General features: G+C 49.1%; 1 protein-coding gene across 1 annotated transcript in view; it reads right to left on the bottom strand.

Moving 5' to 3' along the window:
- ADGRB1 (adhesion G protein-coupled receptor B1) overlaps window positions 1-24691 on the bottom strand; it is a gene marked incomplete at both ends in the record, with an annotated part of 200630 nt that extends 175939 nt beyond the window's left edge. The window contains one exon of the mRNA XM_082297557.1: window positions 23944-24691. Coding sequence (XP_082153683.1) covers window positions 23944-24691 — 748 coding nt within the window. The remainder of the gene's footprint in view (window positions 1-23943) is intronic.
- Window positions 24692-25007: the final 316 nt, after the last annotated feature.

Below are 25007 nucleotides of genomic sequence, written 5' to 3'. Positions count from 1 at the left end.
CCTCTGCCCATTCTGACTTCTACCCCTTGAAATCATTGCCAGGGAAAAAAATAGCTAAAATCACCCAAATATATATATATATTTATAAAAAATGTACTAAAAGCAAAGCAGTCTTCGGATGAGATTCTCCCTTCCTCTGCCCAGCCTTCTGAAGATGGAGGAATTGGGATCACTGCATGCTCAGTCCAGTTTGAGATGCTTGGGTTTGTTTTTTTCTCCTCTGTCTTTGGTCTGTATTTTCAGACATTGAATATCTGGGTGACAGGGTCTGCAAGATGACTTTTGGGCTGGGGCCCCCTTGGAAGGGGAAGAGGAGATTCAGACTCCGAAGGTGAGAGAGAAGGAAAGGAGACCCGGAGTGAAGAACAAATGAAAAAGATGCCTGGAGCAGGGTGATTAATTTTGTCAGGGTAAAACTACTCTTTACTGTTCTGTACCATTTTCTTCTCTTGATTCTGATTTAAAGCCAAAATTAGGCAGACCTTCCAGGCTTGCTTGCAAAGCAAACAGCCCAGGGATGCTGAAGGAAGACCAAAGTTACACCAAACAGGGCGAGGGAAGAAAACCCAAAATACCCAACCAACATCCCTGAAGAAGCACCTTCACCCACAGCCAGAGGGGAGAACTAAACACATACCCTGGGTTTAATTTTGGGCCACGTTCCCTGCTTCCCATAATCAAGTTTTGTGTAGGAGCAGGAAGGGCTCAAAACAATCGGAGACAGATGAGTGGGATCCATCAGGAGTGGGTGAGGCAGTGGCTGGAGACACCAAAGTTTTCCTCAAACAGAACGTTGGGAAGGGGTGGGGAAGCTGTTAGACCTGTCACACACGGGAGCTGCAGCGGGAGCTGGAAGCTGGGAAAAATCCCGTCTGTGTGATGCTCCTCTCGAGCCAGACCAAGGCTTCCCACTCCTTCCCCCTCCTTCCCCTCTCACCGCTCGGGCTCTGCAGCATGATGAGTTCCAGCCCGTTGTCATTTGATGTAGTTCAGTTACCAAGGAGACAACGATCTGCAAAGGGGAACCTTTGTGGCATCCGGGGGAGGAGAATCGATGCAGATCACTCTGGGCTTGAGGATGTCCCCCGGCCTAGAGCTCGGGAGGAGGGAAGCAATTGCCCTGGTCTTTGTGAGACATCCTGGGCAGGCTGCAGCCTAGAGGACCTCCAAAATACCATTTCAAATGAGAGCAGTCTATCTGTGGGATGAGGAAGAGTCAGTCTGTCCTTAAAGCCTTAGCACCAGTTAGACCATTCAGCTGGGACACTGGAGATGAGAAATGGTCTCTTTGTCTAACATCACCCTGCATCTCAATGAACCTGTTTGGGAAATAAGGATCACCTCACTAAAGCTCCTTCAGCCGAGAAGAGCTGGAATAGAGGCTTCAATCATTCTGCTTAGATCAGGGCTAATTTTTTAGAGTGAGGTAGAAAAGTTTGGCAACCTCCTTCCAGCGTCCTGGCCTTCCTTTTTCCTTACCCTCCATGAACCAAGGAATTGTCACCCTGGCCTGACATTTGCCCAAGCTCGGGTGGAGTTTAGAGGTGCAACAGGAAGGGGAGGCTGAGTTGCTTGGCTGGAGAACTGCAGCTCTGGCTGTTCCTGACTGGTCCTGAGCAGTCACTTGAAGTACTGACCCAGCATAATCCCTCTCCCTCCTGTCCGGCTGGAATGCTGAGACTGGGAAAGACTCCTTCCAACAGGCATTTCCTCCCAGTCCCCACCCGATGATCAAGCCATGACCATGAAGGGTGAGCGCTGAGGGACCTCACTAAGCAGAGAGAGGTTGTTTAGTGAGTGTTTGCAGAATGGGGTTAAAACCCAGGAACTCAGGGGATGATCCTGCCTCCAGCAGCTGGGGAAGAGGGAAAATAGAATTCAGTTCTGTACATTTTCCTCGCCTGGGGAAGGCTCTGTAGCTGAGTTGTCAGGTTTAATCTCTTCCCAACATGTATCCTGCAAATAACTCCTTTGTTCCTTTTTAAGTTCAGCAGCTCAAACTCTGGAGCAGTGAGTCTCCAGCAAGGATTTCAAGGGAGAGAGGGTGGCTTTGAGATGTTGACTTTGAGATGTTCTCTGCCTGAAGGAGGCTGTGAAAAAAGCACACGAGATGTGGTGACCCCACAACAAGCACCTGGATGGGAAGGGACCTTAAAGACCATCTAGTTCCACTTAAGGATCATCTAATTCCAACCTCTCTGCCATGGACAGGGACACTTTCCACCAGCTCGGGTTGCTCAGAGCCCCATCCAACCTGGGGAAAATTTTTATAATCCCAAACACCCAAGAGACACAGGAATAGATCTGGATGTGGTGGCTCCCTCACTGGTTTTGGACAACAGATTATTAGGGATGGACTGAGCAAAGATTAGGGATGGGTTGAGTAGTTCCTGCCTAGGGATGGACAAGCCTGGTGTTTCCGATTCTTGGGTCTTGATATAGAAAATTAGAAAGGCTGGTCCCAGTGTTCCAGAACATTTCAGACTGGTCTGGGGACAGATTTGCTCTGTCAGATTTTTGCATCCCCACCCTGTCTGGAGAACAGCAGGAGCTGATTTTGGAGGGGGAAGAGGGAACATGGAAAGCTGACCTGCAGTTGCCATGACAGGAATCTGTAGGAATGATGCACATTTTCAGCTGTTATTGGTGCTGTTTCTCTGTGCATCAGTTTACAGGAACATCGTTCAGGCTGGGGACAAGTGGGAAGAATAAGTCATTCCCTGTCTAGCGAGCCCTCCAATTCACCCACCCTGGAACACCCACAGGCCCTTCCCTGGCTACCCTGGGCTCCATCTGGACTGTGCTTTTCCCGTAGAAGTTCTAAACCATTTCCCAAATCCCCAGCCACCAGAGAATCATAGAATCCTAGCATGGTTTGGGCTGGAAGAGATCATGTTCCAACCCACCTTCCACTATCCCAGGTTGCTCCAAGCCCTGTCCAGCCTGGCCTTGGACATTTCTAGGGATGATGCAGCCACAGCTTCTCTGGGAAACCTGTGCCAGTGCCTCCCCAGCCTCACAGGGAACAATTTCTTCCCAATATCCAATCTAAACCTGTCCTACTTCATCTTAAGGTCATTTCCCCTTGTCCTATCACTACACACGTTAAACAAACAAATAAATATCCTGAAACAACACCATTGGTGAGGATTAAAAATCTTCAAATGGAAGAGCTACCAACACCTTAGGAGATGAACGAGAGTTTCATAAATAATGAATAATATGAATTTTTGTTCCTGAACTTCATCTTTCCATGGCTTGCAGAGCAGCGACACAACACAGCTGTGCTGGAAGAAGGACTATAAAAGCTTATTTTAACCAGCACCAAAGTGCAGCTGACTCTGATGTGGAACAGCCCAGTTTCCAACAGACAGTGGTTTGGGGAAATCCATGCTCCAGCAGTCATTGCTCCAGAACTTTGACATCCCAGGCAATCAGGATCTCCAGGCTGAAGATGCTTTTCCAGCGCCTCTATGAAGGAGTTCACTCAGGAGCAGGAAAAACAAAACAAAACAAACACACAAAAACCCCCTAAAAAAATCCAGTGCCAGCCAAGCAGCAGAGCCAAGACCTCAGCACAGAGCAGAGCAAAGAGCTTTCATCAGGGCATTTGATGGTAAGAGTTCCCTAAAACTCTTTCTGTTAGAATATCTAAGTTGCTTCCTGACCAAAAGACAAATTTTTCATGGAAGCATCTGGGTTTTTCTGTGTTTTTAAGTGAAAGAGGGAAATGTTAGAACTTGATGTTCTGTGTGGGACATTCCTGCTAGACCCGTTTTGAGGGGGAGCAGGAAGACAAGAACTGGAAGTGTGTCACTGCTGGGGGAGTTAGGAGGAGATTTTTAATGGATTTGGAGAAGTAAAAGGGCAGGAAATTTAAGACAAGACTTCTCAAGTGGGTGAAAATATCCTCCCATGTCTAATTAGGAATTAGTAGAAGGTTCAAAAGGAAATGAAAGATGTGTGATGTGAATCACAGAATGAAAGTTCTATAATGTGAATCATAGAGTCATGGAACAGCTTGGACTGAAAGGGACCTAAAGATCACCTCGTTTGGCTTGGAAGGGACCTTGATTATCATCTCATTCCAACACTCCTGCCATGGGCAGGGACACCTTCCACTATCCCAGGTTGCTCCAAAGCCCATCCAACCTGGCCTTGGACGCTTCCAGGGATGGGGCATCCACAGCTTCTCTGGGCAACCTGTGCCAGGGCCTCACCACCCTCACAGGGAAGAATTTCTCCCAAATAGCCATCTGAGGCTCTGGAAAGAAAAGAAGCATTTCTGTTCTTGCACTTGGACTCCTGGGAATGAGTCAGTAAAAAGTTCAGTTCATGGTACACCCCAAGGCAGTGGGGCAGCAGAATTCTTCCTTGGTCTTCTTGCCCTCTGAAGGTTTAGAGGACACTTCCACTAGTCCTGGATGGGAGTAGGCATTTCTGGGAATTGCAAGGAAAAAATATAAAGAAAGGAAATGAAGGAAAACAGCCCCAGCAACAAGTGATAGGACAAGGCAAAATGGCCTCCAGTTGATCTAGGGAAGGTTCAGATTGGGTAACAGGAAAAAATTCTTGACTGGAAGAGTGGCTGAGCATTGGAAAAGGCTGCCTGGGGAAGTGCTGGAGTCACCATCCCTGGGAGTGTTTAACAGATGAGTAGACCTAGCACTTTGCCATATGGTTTAGTGGGCAAGGTGGTGATCAGTTGAAGGTTGGATTTGATTGTCTTGCAGTCTTTTTCAGCCTTAATGATTCAATGATTCTGTGATTCTATGAAAGAGAAAAAGACACCAAGGTAGAGAAGGTGAGAAAGAAAAACATTGCTTTTTCCTACTGACTTCCCTCTGAAAGCCTTAAAGATATTTAAATCCTTTATTCATGTGGGGAAACTGAGGCACAGAGACATTAAATTTCTTGCCCAAAGATATGCTGGGGACCCACGAGCAGAGACCAGAAGTCCCTTTCCTCTGTGATGATCACAGTGAGACCAGGGAGAGGCTCTTGACGGGTATAAAATCCAATCAGCCCTCCTCATGGAAGGGGTTGGACCCCACACCCCATCAGCAGTGGCCTCAGAAAGGCTGCATTTGCAGAGCCCTGGCTCCAGAGCTCAGCTCCTGGTGGTTGTGTCTCCTGGAGTGAGAGCAGCATCTGCTCAGAGGAGCAGGGCACAGCCAAGCAGAAAAAAAGGTCAACTGTTTCTTCCCCCCACCCTTCCCTCCAGGTTGGGAGCAGGGAGAGCTGTCCATGGCACCATGGATCCTCCCTGGGCTCCTCACCCCCCTGATAATTATCCCACCAGGCCATGCGAGAGCACAATGGCAAAGCCCCCTTGGGGCCAACGCGGTGCGGGAGGAAGCAAAGCGGAGGAAAAGCCGCGTGTTCCTGGTCGCCCTGGATCCCGGAGAAAAAGAAACCCAACCAGCCAGTCCCTTCCCCATGACCTGAGCTCACCCCTCGGTCCAGGGAACCTTATGGGATGTGACGCGGGACCAGGCTTGCAGGAGGGGGTTGCGGCTTCCCGGGATGCGGAGCGCTGAAGGGGACACCACATAGGTTCAGAGTCATCGCGGGGTCTGGGAATTCTTCCTGCTGCCTTGATTCAATGTGACAAACTCATTTCTTCTGCAGTGTGGATGCGTTTAACCAAATGGCAACTTCTGTCCTCGGCTGAGATGTGGCATTTGGGAGGGCAGAGCTGTCTCTCCTAGTGAGGCCCCACAAACACATTGACCTAAGCTGGTTGTGGTAAATGTTCCATCCCTTCCTGCTGTTCCCAAATGTTGTGGGGTAACCCCAAAGATGAGCACACAGCCTCAGACATGGCTTTAATCCTCTAACGCAGAACCCCAGACCCTTTTTATCCCCCTGGCTCCATGCATCCATTGGGAATTACCTGGATCTGCAGAACTCTGCTGCATATGCATCACCTGCCCTTTCCCTGTGACTCCATGCTTTGGGGAGCTGTGCCTACAGGAACATGGAATGGTTTGGGTTGGACGAAACCTCAAAGACCATCTCATTCCAGCCCCTTCTGCTTGACCAGGTTGCTCCAAGCCTTGTGCAACCTGGCCTTGGACACTCCAAGGGATGGGGCAGACACAGCTTCTCTGGGCAACCTGTGCCAGGGCCTCACCACCCTCACAGGGAAGAAATTAATCTCTGGAACACATATAATGATAGAAAACCAGGTGTACATCTCTAAATGGCCTCCAAATCCAAACTTCTTCCAGGAAGCTGATCCAGCTGGTCACAGACTGAGTGTCCAGCTGCCAAGTTCAGCTCCTTGAAGTCCACTCAGGTTTGGGGCCAGGTCACTCTTGCGTATTCAGAATTCCTGCTCAGCTCCAGAAAAACATCCTGGACAATCACCCCACTCCATCCACCCCCACACCCTCTGCTTCCAGCAGGATCCAGGGCATCCAACACCGATCAGCGAGAGGAGCAAAACCCTTCTCTTTAATGCCCTGAGGTGGCCAAGAGCAGCACACCAGGGACAGATTTGAGCCCTGCGGGGAAGAAAACATCACTTTGCTCCCTGAGAGAAGGGAGAGCTTTGCTTTCAGAGGAGCAAATGCCATCTGTTCCCATCGCCCACAGATCTGGCCACGCTGCGCGGCTGCATCACTGCTCCGCCGAGCACAAGGAGTCAGAGACAGGCTCCAGCAAGGAATGCTTAACCCTCCTCCATCCTGGCCAGCAGGATGCTGCCAGGACAAAGCCAGGCCGTCAACACCATTACACCTGATCTGGCACAAAGTAGGGCTGGCAGTGCCACGAAGGTGCCCCAAGAAGTTGCTCCAAACCTCCTTGGGGATGCTGCATCCAAGCAGGGGAATCTGTAAAATTCAGGAGGGAGAACTAGGGAACACACGAGCTTGTAAAGCAAAGGGAAGACAGCCAGGTTTGGCTCATTGCTTCTGGCCTTGGAGCATCCTGTTGTCACCGGGAAATCCCTTTCACACCCACAGGAGGAGGCCTTGAGCAGCAAAAGAGCAGGGAAGCTCCTTTGGGATGGAAACCATCTCTACCAGAGAGGCCTGGAGTAAAAAGGGCAGAGGAAAACCTGATTCCTGTGCTTCTTCCTCCAGCTGAAACCTGCTTTGTTCAGAGGGCTCCTGTATCCCTGTTTAATGATCCACTCCGCATTTACATTTAATTAGAGGAATGAAAGAGCCAATTAACAAGATCCACACTGAATGCAAACAAAAGAGACCACTGGTGACTCAGCTGCAGGGGCAGAGCCAAGGGCTGGGGCTTTGCAGGCAGCTTAACCAGACCTCAGGGCAGGCTGGTGCCGGGAGGCACCATCCTTGTGCCTCCTTTTTCACAGTTCAAGGGTTGCTCCATGCTTTGGGCTCCCTCATGGATCCAACTTCAAACTCATCCCTGTTTTTCTTTCCTGGAGTTGGTTTTCAGCTGGATCAATGAGCAGAGTCACTCACCACACACTGCAATATTGCTGGTGCTGAGATGGGGGGGAGGGCAAGACCTTGCTCAGAGAGAGGAGGGGAAGCCAAAGCACCTTCCTCAGAGCCCGCTCAAGATGATTTTGGCTCACTTGGATTCAGAAATGCACCAAAGGATACATCTCCATGTGCACAGCTGCTGAGGGGGCTTAAACTTGCACCCCCAGCATTTATCCTGCATCACCCCTCCTGTAACAGCACGGCCACAGCAAATCAGCTCAAGTAAGCGATTAAAAAACCTTAGTTTTTTTATATTTTAAAATACACCAGCTCCCCATCCAGTGCTGCAGGTGGTTGCTGCTGAGGAAAAAAAGGAGAGGCTCGGTGCACTGGGCTGTGTGAGCTGGTCCCAGCCCTTCCTGCAGTGTGAAAATCACCTGCAATGAGGCTGAAACTGCTTCCAGTGCTGGTCCAAACCAAGTGTGAACAGAACCAGGTGTGTCAGCACAAGCTCCACCCTTTCTCAAAGGGTTGGATCTCATTAACCCCAGATGAAGAAACATCTTCTCTGTCCTGCTGTGAGCCAGAGCTCATCGCCAAGCCCAGATCCAAATTAAAACAGGCATGGGAAGGTGTGGGAAAGGAAGATTCCAGATGGCATCATTTTAATAACAGGCCATGCTTGAAAAGAAGGCAGCAATGAGAGGGTGGGAAAGGCAACCTCCAGGCAGGGACTGAGGATGATCATGAACTGGGGGCAAGCAGGAGAATAACCTGAAGATTTGCTGAGGGTAATGTGAGAGCAGATCTCAGCAACCATGAAAGGGGAAACCTCCTGAAGGTTTAGACTTACTGAGAGCCTCTTTTCAATTGGACTTATTGATTTCTTTGTTTGCTTTAGTGCTGTGGACAGATACGGTTTCAGCAGTAGAGGAATACCCTGGGATGCACAGGCTTTAGTAACATTCTGCCTGCAGTGCTCTTGTGCTCCAGGCCTTAGAGATGGATCCCACAGAAAATCCTCTCTTGCAAAGGGGATGGAGAGGAGCCAGCAAGGTCAGGTGGCTTCACAGCTGACCTTGGTACCCCCATTTCATCCCAAAGATAATCATTTCAGTTAGAGCCAGTGCAAGGATGCCCTCAAACTGAAATGTCACCCATAACTACTCCTCATCCTGCACATCCACTATTCAGTTTCCTTGCTAAAGATCCTGGCTCTTTCCCTCTGAGGCCTATTTTGGTATAGGTCAGGGCCTGCGCTCACACCCACCACCCACATCCTCGAGCAGCCCTTTGTTGGCTCAGCAGGGAGCTCAGGGCGACTTGATGAGACATGAACGTCTCCACCGGGGAGAGCTGGAGTTACTCACCGCCTCACAAGGGACATGAGAGCTGAGTTCCTCTGCTGCTCACAGTCAGTCAGCTCAAATCAGATCTGAGAGACAGAGCTCGTGGCACAAAGGGATCAGCAAGCCATTTACTGCAGTGGATGTCCCAGATACAGTAATGAGGGTTATGATCAAACTGAGCTTGGAGAATGGCATGTCCTAGGACATATGTGCCAGCAAATGAATCCCTATCATTACCTGATCTGCCCAAATCTGAGCTTTCCTGCCTCTCACACTGCTGTCAGTAAAGATTTTTGAGTAGTGAGAAAGAATTTTCACTCTGGACTCGCTCACTCCTCTTAATGGTCTCTCCAGCTCCTGTGTTGAACCCCCTCCAGCTGTGCTGCTGCACGAGTGAGGAGTGTGGATGCATTATCAGAGAATAACCTTGACTTGCTCACCCTTGGCTCACGTCCAGAGTAGCAGCCGATGCCCCAGCCATGACCAGAGCACAGCCCAGTGTTTTCACCTCCACAAATGGAGCATCATGGAGGTGACAGCACCTTCAGAAGATGGAATGGAGACTTTTTCCACAAGACAACTTATTATTAAAATCAACCCACTTTTGTGTTTGCTCATCCTGGTGTAAAATCAGAGCCCTTCCGCTCAGCTGAGGAGTGACCCCACCTTTGCACCTTGGCAGCAAAGGGTGAGCTCTGGTTCTTCCTTGATTTAGGCTGAAAAAATTCAGTATCAGGCAGACAGGAAATGGAGTGATCGGTGTGATGGATAGAGGCATCCTCAGGGCACAACCTATTTTATCACTGAAGCGCTGGAAACCTACACTGGCCCACCAGAGAGATTTTCTCTGTGCCACCCACCTGCCTCCTTCAATGCTAGACATTCCTTCTCTTTCTAGAGTAAATGCCAGGGTGTCATCATTTGTGAGATGAGTCTTTTCCTAGTAGAGAAGTGACTCCATGACCAGACTTTAATCATACCGACCACTGGAGTATTTATTGATTATTACAACTAACTCTAGCCAGTCTTGCTAAGAACCATCATCACAACAGCTCAGGGAGTGCTGGTGCTCGGCACTGTACATCTGCTTGCTAAAAAATGCCAATTGCTCTCAAGATCTGAGTCAGAATCAAGGAAGAAAAGAATAGGAGAGTGAAAATCATGTGCAAAAATGCCTTGACTTCTTCAAGGTCATGGGCAGATGCAGGATCAGAACTTAGGCTCTCCTACAAGGTTCTGGACCAGCATCCTTAGACTCCTCTCATCACAAGACTAAGCTAAATTGGGTACTGAGCCCATGTCACGCAGTACAGATGACACACTCCAAAGATAAAACTAATTTCAGCATGCTGCGCCATAAGAAAACACCCACATGGAATGAAGTTTAAACTAACATTATTTTTCTTCTTTTTTTGGCAAGAATACATAAGTGGCAAGACCAGATGTTTCACGAATTCATGCATTCTATTGGCTTGTTTGCCTTCCATAAAAGCAAAAATCGAGAGCAGAAATGTGCAATCAATATTTGGGTTTTTCAGCCCTGAAGTATTGGGCAAGGTGGCTGGTCCAGACTTTCCTTCTGTTTTACTTTGTCAAAAACATCATCTAGGACAACGAATTCACTTTCCAGGTACAGCCAAAGATTTTCTTCAGCCCCAAACACTCATAGCTCTGAAGGGCCATTGATCACGGGATCATAGAATGGTTTGAGCTGGGAGGGACCTTCAAGATCATCTCATTCCAACCCTCTGCCATGGGCAGGGACACCTTCTGCTATCCTAGGTTGCTCCAAGCCCCGTCCAACCTGGCCTTGAACACTTCCAGGGATGGAGAGTCCACAACTTCTTGGGGCAACTTGTGCCATGGCCTCACCACCCTTAAAGCAAGGAATTTCTTCCCAAAATTTAATTTAAGTCCACCCTCCTCCTACTTAAGGCCGTTCCCCCTTGTGCCATCACTACAAGCCCTTGTGAAAAGTCCCTCTTCAGCTTTCTTGACAGCTGGATAATTGCAGGTCTGCCTCTATCTCCAGCTGTGCATCCTCTGGATGCAGCCCACTGACCTCCTCTGTCCACAGCAGAACCTGAAGGGATCAGTCCCTCCAAGATTCCCGTTTATTTACATCCTGCTCCACCATCCTAAGGAGCCTGTGGTTGGGGAGACCCCACTGGCTAAATGACCCACAGCTCTCATTTCTGTGTATCTTTCTAATGTTCATTGAAGGAACATATTAAGCTTTTTATTTCTTAGTTCCTTTCAAGAACAAACAACAGGGAAAAAAAATGTGTTGTGCCTCAGGCAGTCTTTTTTATTACCTTATATAGAGTTCATGCAATAAAGTCCATTAATTAAAACATGAATATTTAAAACAGCTTTCAAGAATGTCAGCCTTATCTCACCAGAGGGAAGAAGAAAGAATAGGGGGGGAAAAAAAAGGGGGGGAAAAAGTGGTAAAACACAAGAAAGGCAGGAGATAGTTCATTTTGCCAGAGGAGCATTCAATGATTTAATTGCTGAATTAATGCTTTGTCCCCAGGTAACACTGGATGTTCATTTGCAGCGGGAGGATCAGGATGGAAAAAGGTGGGGAGGGAAGGAGTGGGGGTGAAGGTGAATACTTGGAGTTTTAATTAAAACGTGAGGTAGACAAAGTTGTCATTTCTGTGAGTGCTGCCTTCCGAAGTGAAGGCTTCCTCGGTGGAATGGTCCTCGAAAGCAGAACGGCCACAATTATTCACTGCACTGAGGCAGCTCACGGCAGAAACGGGCAGGGAGAGGCAGCTCAGCATCGCAACACCTGCCTTGGAGGGACTTTGCTCCTCAAAAACACATCCAAGGGTCTTGGTGTGAGGGGAAACCGGCCCCAGGGTGGAAAAACGGAGACAGGAAGGGGAAATATGGGAGAGAGGAGTATATTTCAAACCCTGCACGGGGCTTGTGCACAGGTACCACACCTGAGCTGGAATGTGGGGAAGGAAGGAGTTGAGGAGCAGCCAAAAGTCTCCAAAACCACAACTCTCCAGTAAAAGCCCCCGAAAAGCCAGTGTGAATGCTGCAGGGGTAGGTGCTGCAAGATCTCCCTTTGATAAACCACGCATCAGGGAGTGGAGAGAGCTTTGGGGAAGAGCAGGTGGTCCCTCGGAGTGGTTCAAACCACCAGCCAAGCACAAGCTGGACTTAAAGCAGATTAAAAGCATTTTATGGAGCAGAAGTCTGTGCTGGCTTTGCTGTGGAGGGCAGGGCAGGGGGATGCATGTCCCTCACTCTTTTGGGATTTGGGGACAGCTCTGGCTGACTGCAGCCTCAAAGCAAGTCCTTTGTCCCCTCAGAACACCAAGCCATGCAAGTTGTCCTTTCCCACCAAGCTCTGAGGCCACTCTGGGGAATCCCTCAGTGTGCTTTGGCTCTGGGTGGAGTAGCAGAATTTCTACTTTCATGGGAAGGATCCCACAAGTGTAAACAAATCCATCTCCTCCTGAAATGCACCGGGAGGCACAGATCGGCCTCATGGCACATTTTGGGAGAAGCAGGGAAAGGTTGAAGGATGAGTCAGCCTCCTGTTCCTGCAGTGAGTTTGCACACTGCGGGTCTCCCCAGACTCTCTCCCTTGACTGGGAAGCAGCACATCCATCCTGGGTCTGTGTGTACGGGATGTTGGGGCTTCCCACGGGGGTCTCAGCACTGGGATTTATTCATAGGTGTGTTGGAAGCGACTTTAAAAACTGTTTAGTCCCAACCTCTGCCAGGGGCAGGGACACCTCCCACTATCCCAGGTTGCTCCAAGCCCTGTCCAACCTGGCCTTGGACACTTCCAGGGATGGGGCAGCCAAAGCTTCCCTGGAAAACATGAGCCAGAGCCTCAGCACCTTCACAGGGAAGAATTCCTTCCTAATATCCAATCTAAACCTTCCCTGCTTCATCTTAGGACCATTCCTCCTTGTCCTGTCACTACATGCTCTTGCAAAAAAGTCCCTCTCCAGCTCTCCTGAAGCCCCTTTAGGCCCTGGAAGGGGCTCTGAGGTCTCCCTGGAGCCTTCTCTTCTCCAGGCTGGACATTGCCAGCTCTCCCAGCCCGGCGCCACATTCCCCTGTGTGTGCACATCCACACATCAGACCCAGCCCGTGCCTCTGGCTCTCTGGACATTCGTGACTGGAGATGTGCCCTGGGGCAACTCTGTGCTTCAACCATTCCCTCCTCCACCACCTCTTCACTTATTTTATTTTCCTTCCGTGGTATTAAAAGCATTTATTTGAGTGCTCAGTGCCTGCCCTGGCTCACTGAGAGGAGTTCTGATCCAGAGAGAGAAGGTGCAAGACAAACACTCCTCCACAAACCTTTGAAGTCTCCAGACCTATTTATGGCATTTCTCCAAGACCTTCTGCTCATCCAGGCCCTCTCCAGAGAGCAGGACCCACTCCAGCTGGGTGACCCAGCTCACCCAGTACATATTGGAAAGTCTAAATCTCCTCCTGTGCTGCTCTTGGCATTTTTTTGTTTGCTTCTCATAGCTCTCTTTGCCTCCTTCACCCAGCACAAGAGCATCCCCAACTCCAGGAGAGAAGTGCAACCCCAAAGCCAGACTAACCCAGTGGGACCGTGAGGGAGGGGCTCCAGGACACCTGATAAAACACTGGCCCAGGTTTTCATTCCAGGCAGAACCCCAAGAAAAGGAGATTTCTGGGTTTATCTGTCTGATTTATATTCCTTCAACCACTGTTTGAGGGCAGCCTCACCTCAAGGATGCTCAGTCTGTGAAGGTTTCTGGTGAGTGTGAGCTCAGCCTAAGTGATCTCACTCACCAAAATAATACCTAGTATGGCAGTTAACTGGTTTACCTGGCCCACCATCCAATCCAGGCCAGAAATACTCCAGATATCTTATGTTATGTCCAGAAAAAGCCCCAGGAGGGTGCTGGTAACAGGACAATCCCAAAGGCATTGCTGAAAAATTAAGGTTATGAAGGATTTGGATACGAGCAGCAATGAGAGGAGTTATCACAGGAGAGGAACATGGGACTTCACATGGTAGGAAATTTCATCCTTCCCAGTCATCACAGAGCTCTGTTTTTAAGAAGGGACGCTCTAGTGCCAAGCTGGGGGCCAATCCAGCAGGCTCAGGAGTGGGGATGGTTGGTCATGGTGTTTAAAGGCTTGGAAAAGCTTCAGCTCTTCTCTTCCTCTGCCCTGAAGCAAGCAAAAGGCAACAGATTATGCCAAGATAAAACTCACACTGAACATTCCACCAGCTCCAGTGACAACAGGCTAGAACATGGCACTGCTGAGCTGGGACAGGGACACCAGGGCTGGCAGCAGGGAAGGGACTGGCCAGAGGGGAAATATGGTGAATCTGCTAGCCAGGAAAGCCATCCCTGCCCTGGCAGTGGGTGGAATCCAACGTGGCTCTCCCACAAGGTCTGTTTTCTCCTTAATGATTCCTCAGCTGTGGTGGGCCCATGGAGGCAGCTGGTTGAACTGCCCAAAGAGGCCTCCCGGGCTCCTCCATGGCCCAAAAGCAGAGAAGTGCAAAAAGCAGTCTCCTTAACTACTTCTGTATGGTTACCTGGGGACTCTCCTGGTCCCTGCATCTTCTCTTCTTCATCAAGTGCCCCCCCAGCAACCCAGACATCCCCCGAGCAGCTCCTCTGCTGCCTTCTGTCGGCCTTCCTCTTACAAACATCACTGGTCTCAGGTCACAGCACCACTCGTTGATCTTGGCTGACCCTAAAGAGGATGCTCAGAGGGCTGGAGCACCTCTCCTATGAAAACAGGCTGGGAGAGTTGGGATTCTTCAGCCTGGAGAAGAGAAGGCTACAAGTTGCCCAGAGAACTGGTGGATGCCCCATCCCTGAAAGTGTCCAAGGCCAGGTTGGCTGGGATTCTGAGACACCTGGTCTAGTGGAAGGTGTCCCTGCCCGTGGCAGGGGGCTGGGATGAGATGATGATGTTTAAGGTCCCTTCCAACCCAAACCTTTCCATGATTCTATGAATTCCCGCGAAGCAGGACATTAAAATGGAAAATAAACAACTAAACCCAGCAAACTAAACAATGGAGAAAGAAAGGGTATGAAAGGGAGAGGATTTTGTGGGCAGAAATTATCATCAGTCAATTTACTTATGATCCTTTGACTGACCCTTGCTAAAAGGGTAGAAGACAAGTGTTGAATAAAACCAGCTGTGAACAGCAGCTCTGGCACATCTTCCTGGGTGTTTTTCTCCCAGGAATGCCCATTATGATCTTTCCCAGCATGTCCACAACTGGAATTCTGGTGCAAACACCTCTTTAATCCAGGGCTGTAGAGATTATTTAGTCCCAGGTTAACGGGCATCAAGAGCAAGCTGGTACCATCCAGAACTGCTGCCATCAAGCACAGCTACCCAGAGAACTGGTGGCTGCCCCATCCCTGGACGCGTTCAAAGCCAGGTTGGATGGGGCTTGGAGCAACTGGAATAGCGGAAGGTGTCCCTGCCCATGGCAGGGGTTTGGAATGAGATATCTTGAAAATCCTCTCCAACCCAACCCACTCTGATTCTGTGATCCTCATGGACTGGAACTGTTCATGGAGACTGGAGTGTCTGGCATCTCCCTACACCAGGACAATCCTGCCTGTGGGTACATTCACATGCACAGCATCCCTGACTTTTGGCCTGGTTGCCTCACAGGGCACTAATTCTAAAGCTATGAAGCTCTGTGCACACTTGAACTGCTTCCTTGCCCTCCTGAACTCTGGGCTGGGCACTTATGGAGGTCTAATGGCCAACCTGAACCTGTCCTGGTCATCCATCCCCATGGCACGTGCCCTGCAACGCCTTTCCTCCACACCTCTACTTCTGACCAGAGCTGGCAGGAATGGGATTCTGTTGACAGTCTTGGTCACAAGTTTAGTTAAGTTATGGGAAGGGGATACGAAAACTAACCCTCAATTTCATCCGGCAGGCACTTGGGATACAGACCTGCAATGAAATGCACACAGATCACTGGATAAAGCCTTCCATGAGGACGGGTTTAATCTGGGAGAGCAGATTAAACAGGGACATGTGGTGGAATCACCGTTCCCCTTGTCCTATCTTGGCCTCTAGTAGATCCTGAAGCAGAATCTCAGGGTAGGTTGTTTTCTGATCAGTCTTGGGGTCTTAACAAAAGCTGAGGGGCCAAAACCTTGCATCTTGGTCCTTCAGACTTCAGATTCAGGAGAAGAACCAGAAAAATAGTGTCAGCACCCCTGCTCCCAGCTGTTTCTCCTGTTTCAGTGCCATACACTGAATTTTATCACCTTTCTCTGGTTTGGGTACCCTCAAAACAAATATACCCGAACTCTTGTCCCCAAAACAAACAAGTGGGGAAGTGTCAGCTTCCAAATCCCAAAATCCAGACTGGCAGAGACCAGGGTATCCCCCTCTTCATCCAGGCAAGGTGACAAAGCCAGTGACTTGCACCAGTAATTGCATTCCTGCCTCAGGACACAGGGAAGGATCAGACTCCTCAAAGTGCCCCAGAAACAGCGGGATAAAGCAGCCACGCTGACAGGCAGCCCAGTTTCTTCGGGAAGCTGGAGCTGCAGCTTTCACAGCCTCCAGGTCCCTTCTTTACAGCTTCTAAACACCGGGCAGATCCCAAGTCAGTAACTGTTTGTTTAATGACACGGACCCCTCAAGACCTATTGAGAGCATTCAGCTTAATGAGGTGTGTGGCAATTATCGCTCTATTGAAACTCGAGCCAGGGAACACAAAGAAATATATTTAAACTCAACAGATCTGCAGTTCTGGTGTGCTAAAGGACGTCCTTTCCCAGCCTGGCTGTCTCACCACGCTGAAGGATAAAAGATGGGATTTCAGTATCAGATTGTTGTCTGCAAGAAGAGAGTGTGCCAAAAGGAGATTCAGCGGCTGGAGGTGACATTGGCAGAGCCACTCCAGGGACACGCAGTTGCTGAGTCCTCCCCGGGATGCTTGCTGAAAATTCCAAACCAGTTTTCTAACCTGTTTATCCCGGGCTTGCTCCAGGACTGTCCTAGAGAACGAGGGACTTGCAGGAGATAGAATCAACACCCGTAAATGCTGTCGAAATTTCACTGATTGTAAGAATGGGAAGATATGGGAAAAGAGATGAAGCTACAGTGGTGTTGGTGATGCTCTGGAAGTGTCACCGAAACCGTGGAAAAAACAAAAAAACTCTCCAACATCATTTTTAGTGTCCGAGAATCGAGGCATGACTTTATTCTGGCCAGGATGTTGTTCTGGCCAGGATGTGCAACAGAAATCATTTCATCCACACATAGTCGGGTTGTGCAGAGAAAATCATTCAATCGCACAGGAATTTTAGTTGATTTTTCACACACTTATACAGTCAAAACTCATAGAAATTTATTGGTTCAATGCTCATTGGTCCCAAGTAGTGCAGTTCTTAGTATTTGGGTTCCTATTGGATACAGATTTCTTTGTCTCTGATGCTAATTAGGTTCTCATTCTTGGGTTCTTTTATCTCTCTTTTTCCAAACCAGGGGTCTCAGACCATGCCAGGGGTGATCTTTGGAGTTCTTTAATGGTGGTTTATGGTTGTCATCTTTTGTGTATCTTCTCTGCTACCCCCAGTCTGTTGAGATGTTCAGCTCATCAGACCTCGCCTGGTGGAACAGTTCCCTGAAAAGAAACTTCAACTCCTTTCCCCCGGGGCAAAAGCGAACAAAATTGACTAAAGTTACATAAAAAACTTTAAACTTTGTATCATTTCCAACAGAAGGTTGGAAAGAACCCTAAAGATTGACGCATTCCAACCCCCTGCCACAGACAGGGACACCTTCCTCTAGACGAGGTTGCTCAGGGTCCCATCCATCCTGGCCTTGAGCACTTCCAGGGATGGGGAGTCCACAGCTTCTCTGGGAAATAAGTGCATTTAGTGCTAAATAAGAGCATTTAGTGCTGAAAATGACACAGAGCCCTTCTTCCCCCCTGGATCTGCTGAATCTCGCAGGCAGCTTGGCTAGACATCATCTCTGCTAAGTCCTGGCTCTACCCAAAGTCTTTTGCACCTGGATAGAGGAAGCCAGCAGCGAAAAAGGGAAAATTCCCTTTAAAGGAAACCTGAAGGAATCCCAGAGCTCTATCAGCTGTGAGAGTTTGGATCCACCAGGTCAGAGCTCAATGCCAAGGAAATCCAGAGTTCAGGCGCCGCACAGGTGAATCAAACACCTAAAAATCTCCACGGATCCAGTTCCTCTAACAGAAAATATTTTCCATTTTTCAGCCTGCTCCCATTACCTAAATACATCAGATATTCAGGATGGGTGGTGAAAAGGGCCAGATATTTGGGATAAGTGGTGAAAATGGACAGGAATCCCTCTGTGCACCCTCCCTTTGAAGTGTCAGCACCATCACCCTCATTTTCTGCAGTTATAGATGGAAAACTACTCTGGAGATGTGATGATTTTGACTCTGGTGTTGGTGTTTCCCTGCACCTTAATTTCACCTTGTACTCCCATACAAAACATTTTGGGGTGACTGCTATGGAACCTGAATACGACAGGATGTTAAAAAATTGAAAATTAAAAAAAAAGAGAGAGAGAAAAAAAGGGCAAACTGAAAAGCTGAGCCTTTCACCAGGCTGCCACTCATTAAACTACCCGTAAAAGTCCCCGTCGCAATAATGGGAGTAGCTGCCTGTGAAACTCCCTCGGCAACCGGATGTAAATTCCACCTTTGGTCTCCCTGCGACAACGACAGCGCATTGAGCCGGTAATTGCTGATGTTTCTGCGTTGTGATCATGTCCACAAGCTGTTGGGTTCACAGTGGAACTGATCGCTTTGCTCTGCTCGTTTTTCTCCACCCCATCTCCGTACAGACACACGCGGGGCTGGATTTAGTGCTGAAAGCAGCCGGTACACGGGGAATTGCCCTGGCACTTCACAGTGCTGCTGCGTGCTCACAGCACTCCGGCACTCCTGTGCTCATGCCTAATTCTCCCTGGGGTCCCGTGATGGGATGGACGTGTGGGAATGCTTCCAACTGCACCAGGGGAGCTGTGGGCTGGACATTAAGAAGGCTTTGTTTACTGAGAGGGTGGTCAAAAATCAGAACAGGTTTTTTAGAGAGGTGGTCGATGTCCCATCCCCTATCAGTGCTTAAGAAGTATTTGGACAATGCCCTTATTTAAACTTTTGGTCAGGCAGTGGGACTAGATAATCATTGCAGGTCTTTTCCAACTGAAAATACTCCTATTCTATTCTATTCTATTCTATTCTATTCTATTCTATTCTATTCTATTCTATTCTATTCCATTCCATTCCATTCCATCTGCAAGGTCTTTGACAATCCCAGAGGAGAACAGTGGGGCAGGCAGGGCTCATGCAGGTCAGAGAGATCTGAATGTTTAAACTGAGCCAGAACACCCCGTTCCAGCGCCCAGGGAGGAGCTCCCCACATTTGCCTCATCCATAAACACCCTGTGACCACAGGCAAGAGGGACATTCCTGCCAGGAGCTGCCCATATGGGTGCAGTGGGGATTCGCTGCAGGTGACAAGGTGACCTCTTTGCCACATGCCAGGCTCTGTTCAACCTCTTCCTCCTCCTCCAGGAGCTGGGAAGGAGTATCAGGTCTTGTCAGCTGCTGAGATCTGGACTTAAGCTGGGGGGGATGTCAGGTGAAATCTCCAATGATTTCAGCAGTTTACACAGGAAAATTTTACACATGAGCAGAAATCAGTGCTTCCTTGCCCCGTGTTTTGCTGTTGATCTCTCACCCCATACAACCTCCGCTCTCAGGGATGTCCAGATCAGACAACAGGGACAAACACGGGTGGAGAAGTGAGGAGCTGGAATGCTGCACACCTTCCAGAGAGGCAGTGAAAATGCACTCACCCAAATCCCTTTGCTGTTTCATTGGCAAATCCAAACCCGAGGCCAAACCAAAGCCAAACACCTCTGTCTGCAAGCTCAGCTGCTCAGGCCTGGGGGATTCTTGCTGGAGGAAGAGCGAGTGTGTCATAAAGAGCTGAAGATGTAAAGGAGAGGTTTGAGATCTGCCCCTGGGCAATTACTCACAGCTCTTTATCAACCTCTGGAGCTTTCATGGCCACTAAAGCCCATCTCAAACATAGTAATGACTTATCAGGTTATCTCTGCCCTGGGAGAGATTGGAGATTCGAGGTGAGGGCAGCTGTGCCACCCAAGATGATTTCTGCAGCAGGGAGGGTGGGAATTGATTCATTTCTGTGCCTCTGGTTCCTCTTCCACACCATGGACCCCATTCAGGAGCCACTCAGCCACAAATCCAGGCAGAAGCTCAGCCCTCCTGAGGAGACCAAAGCATGTTTTTACCAAAGAGCTGTCCAAAAATGAAGTGAAACTTCCCAACAACAAGAGAGGTTTGGAGGGTGCGTCCTGCAGTGAGAGATTTATGGAATCCAGCTTACTTAATGCAGCAGAGGTTAAGAAGGAATTTGTTCTTGGGCCTCTCCAAACAGAGATCAGACACTCTGAGACATCTTAATCAAGGTTACAGAGGTGGAAAAGCATCTAAAAGTGGAAGATGAAACACCACGAACAAAACAGAAATGATGAGCATGTGTGAGGAAGGGGGATTTGATTTTGTTCAGAGCAATGAGGATGGCAAAAGAAGGGAAAATTTAGCAGGAAAGGCAGGAAAAATCCTCAGCGCTTCAGTCTAGCATTATAAAAACCCCTCCAGCCCTGGAGCCACCTGATTTATTATGAAACAAATAATGTATTTTGGGGACACTTTTAGCCTTGATTTACAGTCAGCATCCTGGATCCCCCTAAGATGGGAACAAGAAGAGCAAAAGGACCAGAGAATGATGCTTGCCTCTTTGGGCCACCGAAATGTGACAGCACTGCAATGGCCTTCCAGGAACAGCTCACGTGGAGACAAGACTAATTAGACATTCATTAAGTGCCTAACTCAGCACAGCACTTAAGCACACATTTAACCTTCTCTCATTACAGGGTCACATCGTCATCCCTTTTAAAGTTCCAGCTCCGATTACAGAAGCCAGCTGACATTTGGGAGGGTCACAAGCATTTTCAGACCCTGAAGAACCAATACCCAGCATTTCAGGAGGTTTTCCTTTCTTCAGTCTCCCGCTCTTGCACCCCAAACTTATTCAAGAAATACCAATTTGCATACCAAAAACAGGATTTACATCTAAACACAGGCACCTACAAACAAACCTCTGCCTTCTTCCCACATTTCCTGAGTCAGCCAAGGGAGATCTGATAGCGGCCAGTTATCAACAGTTCCCCTGTTGAATTGTCTTCTCCTGGAAAACAATCCCAGTTCAAGCCTCCCTGGAGTAGCAGCTGGAGGCAGCTGCCCAAGATTTCAAAGCATGTCCTGCTGCACCAGGACAAGCTCCATGTGCAGGAAGACCAAAATATCTGAGGGATAACCTGAGGGATTCTTCTGCAACCCACCACTGCCTGCTGTACCCTCTGAAATATCTGTGTGGGACAGTGAGCACAAAGAGCGTCTCACTAAACCTGGGAAGCAAATTTGGAGCAGTTTCTCCTTCCTCCAGACCATGAAGAACAGGTGCTGCAGATAAGACAGGGTCACCTTGGCAGAGTCATGAATTTCCCTGTGCACCCGAACCAGGTATAAAATCACTGGCCATGAGTGCAAACAGTCTGTCAGTTATGTTTTCTTGAGTGTCCCTGTAGTTCTGGAGCTCTTGTTGTCCCTATAGTTCTGGATCCTCTTGGAGCGAAGCTTTTCACAGGGAGCTCACCCACAGACCGTGAGCCAAAGCACAGCTGTGTCCAATCGTTGTAGATTTGCACCCATCCATTCACTTTGGAAATACCCAAGGAATAAAAAGGCACATTAGGGAAAGTCAGGTTTCATATTTCAGGATGGTATCTGGGTATCTGGCAATTCAAAGGGTGGTTTGAGTTGGAAGGGACCTCAAAGATCATCTCATTCCAACCCCTGCCATGGAATTCCAAATTCCTTTTTGTGCCTTTAAAGTCATCAGAGTGGATTAGTACAACTCACACATCCCCACTTGTTCCAAGATGAAAGTGTTAAGACAGGCCCAGAAACAACAAATGACTCAGAAAGCAGCAGGGAGGGAAAAATAGCGATGATAACAAAAAAAAATAAAAAGGCTTGTTGGAAAAAAACCTGCTACAAATACAATCAGAACAGCAACGAGTGCAATAACCAGCATCAGCACTTGGAAATCAGGAACCCTATCAAAATATTCCACCCACAAAATGCTGTTAAGGGATTGCTGACTCCCTGTCCAAATTGGATCTCGCCTCCATCTTCCTGATCAAGCCTTTGCATAAATCAAAACAGACACAGTGACAGACAGAGCAGCACATGGAGAGCCCGGGCACCCTGCAAGCATCGTTGCTGTGTGGATGGCATCCCACCAGCACAGACGATAATTCCCTGTCTTCAATATGGAGCAGATGTGAGCAGCCAGCAGAAAAATTATCTCCACTCTACAAATATTTGACACCCAAAAAGGATTTTGATTCAGCCACCCTTGAGCCTCTTTCATATTTACTTTGTGGGAACATTCGGGCACTCGAGCTGGACTAGGAGAGATCCCTACAAAAGCCAATATTAAGCTTGAATGCTTCAGGATTTGCTGAAAATCTTATTTCAAATTTCACCTTTGGTTGCAGTGAGAAAGGTCACACTGCTTGGGTGGAATGCATAAATCACCCAATCAGCAAATTCCAGGCATGACACATGACTGAACTCCGAGGAGGCTCCTCACAAGCTGTTCACACAGGAGAAAAGGGCATTGCAAAAAAAAAAAAAAAAAAAAAAAAAAAACCACTAAACCCAAATCTAGGGAGTCTTGTGTTTGTGGCCAGGGAGGGAGGCACGGCTGAAGAACTAATTTGCAGGATTTATGGCTCGGCTGTGCCTTCATGTATTGATTCACAGATCAGCGAGGAACAAAATCTCCTGCAAAATACACTGACGAAAGCACGAGTACCTGATCATATCCTAATCTCTCAGCTAATGCCAGGTGCAGGCTGCAGGAAAATCACTCTGCACAGCCTGGATCTGTGCCCAGCCACCTCCTTCCTACTGCAAGCTAATCTGGCCTCTTCCCCTCAACCCTGAGAAATTCCACCCTCAGTTGGGGTGGAAAAGTCAGGAAGGATCCCCAAATTCGTGACCCAGACAGATGTCAACTTTCTGCTGGTGGCAGAGGACATTTCAGTCCAGCACCTGAAGAAGATGAGATCTTGGGGTGAGGGTCAGCTGTGGGTCTGAGGCTCACGGAATTGGAAGCTCCATTCCCTGCCACCTGGATTCCTATTTAGCATCACACCTCTGCTTTACGTAACCTGCATGCTGGCAGGTGGGGTGGGAGCTGAGAACAAACACCCCAGAGCAGACCTGACACAGGTAGTGAGAAAAAAGCTTCACTTTCCGACCCCCTGAGTCCCTTCTGTCTGCTTTTTCCCTGGCTGTGTCAGATCTCTGGAAGGAGCACTTCCCTCCCCAGACCAAGATCAGACCTCAGGACCATCCCACCTTGATTCACAGACCTTTTTGTCATGCCTCTCCCACCTCCCCTGTCCCTTCCCAGCCCACACCATACTCAAGACCTCAATCAAAACCCAGTGACATATCTGAGGAACAAGCCACAGCAAAGGCACCAAGCAATCCCCTGGAAGCAGGGCGGTGAGTTTTCTTCCTGAAAGCCTCCAGAAGGAAAACGAAGCTGAGAACAAAACGAGAGTGCCTTCTGTTGCCATCCCCGTGAAACAGACCCAGGAATTAAGTTTTCCCTAGGAATTAAAGTGGTTGATAGGGCTGCTGAGAGCAGCCTGCCTCAGGAGGTACCTTGGATCCTGCCTTTTCTAGGACATCTGTAATTATGTTGGAAAACTGCTCAGACTCAGGTAAGAAGCTCCCCCTCAGCAGCTCGGAGGCTGCAGGAGTAAAACAAGCAATGAACAAACCCCGAGGATGAACAAAGCAACTTGGGGAGTATTTAGGGGCAGCTGATTTTCAATTCCAGTCGCAGGCTCATAAAGAGCCTTGGACGGTTCTCTGACCTGCCTGTCGATTGGGAAATGAGGTTTCCATGCCAGGCATCCACAGATACGGACACAGAGGTGACGGGGACAGTGTGAGACCTGTGAGAGGAGAGCCCAACCAGCCCTCCCTCCCCAGCACCCCCCGGCCACCCTCCACTCACCCGGGAACTCCGCTCCATTGCTGTCCTTAGGGCTGCTCACGCAGTTCTCCAGGTAAATTCCATCCTTGTAGCAATCTTCCTTCTTCCTGGTGAACCCCAGGATCTCGCTGGCCTGATCCAGGACCTCCCCTCCCGAGCAGGAGCACGGGGTCTGCATGATGCCACACGGGTGGGAGCTGCTGCTGATGGCCAGGCAGGCATCCAGCCACTTGCAGAGCATCTGGCAGGCGGCTTTGCTGGGGTTCCTGTTGCCCACCACCAGATATTCCACCGAGAAGTCCCTCTCCTGAGCCTTGGTGGGCTTCCACCGCATGGGCCAGGTGTCCACGCCCGGCGGGGCCGTCTGCTTCATCTGCAGGAATTGTTTGTTGGACTGGAGGAAGGCAAAGCGGGTGGAGCCATCGCAGAGCTTCAACACATCGTCAAAGCTCTCCATGCCCAGGTAGGTGCGGGTGGACTCCAGGAAGGAGTCGAACTGGTAGGTGCGGATGTGCTGGTGGTCACATACGCCGGAGGGTTTGAGGATCTTCATGTACAAAGTGTACCTGCGAGGGTCGGGGTTCTGGATAATCCAAGAGCAGAGAGAGGAGTTCAGTGGGAAGACGGCGAAGGAGGAGAAATACCCAAAGAATTTCCCTTGGACCAAAGTGGTGCAGGGAGTTTGTGCCAGGTCCAGAGCGACCACGGTCCACACAAAGTAGAGTGGCGATACCAAAAGCAGGTTCAGGGCGGATCCAATGCTCCTCATCCTAGGTCTCTGGTCCTCTGGAACTCAAAGTAAATGTCAAGCAGGTGCCAGATCCTGGACATAACAGGGACCAGCTTAGAGGAAAAGCAGAGTTTAAGAGGCTCTGGATCTGAAATCAAGCCGATCCTCCCATGTCTGGATTTGAGCTCCCTCCTGTGGCCATAAACAACACCTGGAAAAAACAGGGAAGGGAAGGAGGAGGGGAGAGAAAGAGAAGAGATTTGGGATTTGGGGTTTTTGGCGGTGTTTTGTTGTTGTTGTTTTTATTAACCCTTCACAAGGCTGAGAACCCACACAGCACTCCCAGTCCCAGCAC

Source organism: Coloeus monedula, assembly GCF_965178545.1.
Source record: "Coloeus monedula genome assembly, chromosome: 1".
Classification (NCBI taxonomy): Eukaryota; Metazoa; Chordata; class Aves; order Passeriformes; family Corvidae; genus Coloeus; species Coloeus monedula.
The sequence above is the reverse complement of the archived record's forward strand: the minus strand, read 5'-3'. Positions and strand labels throughout refer to the sequence as shown.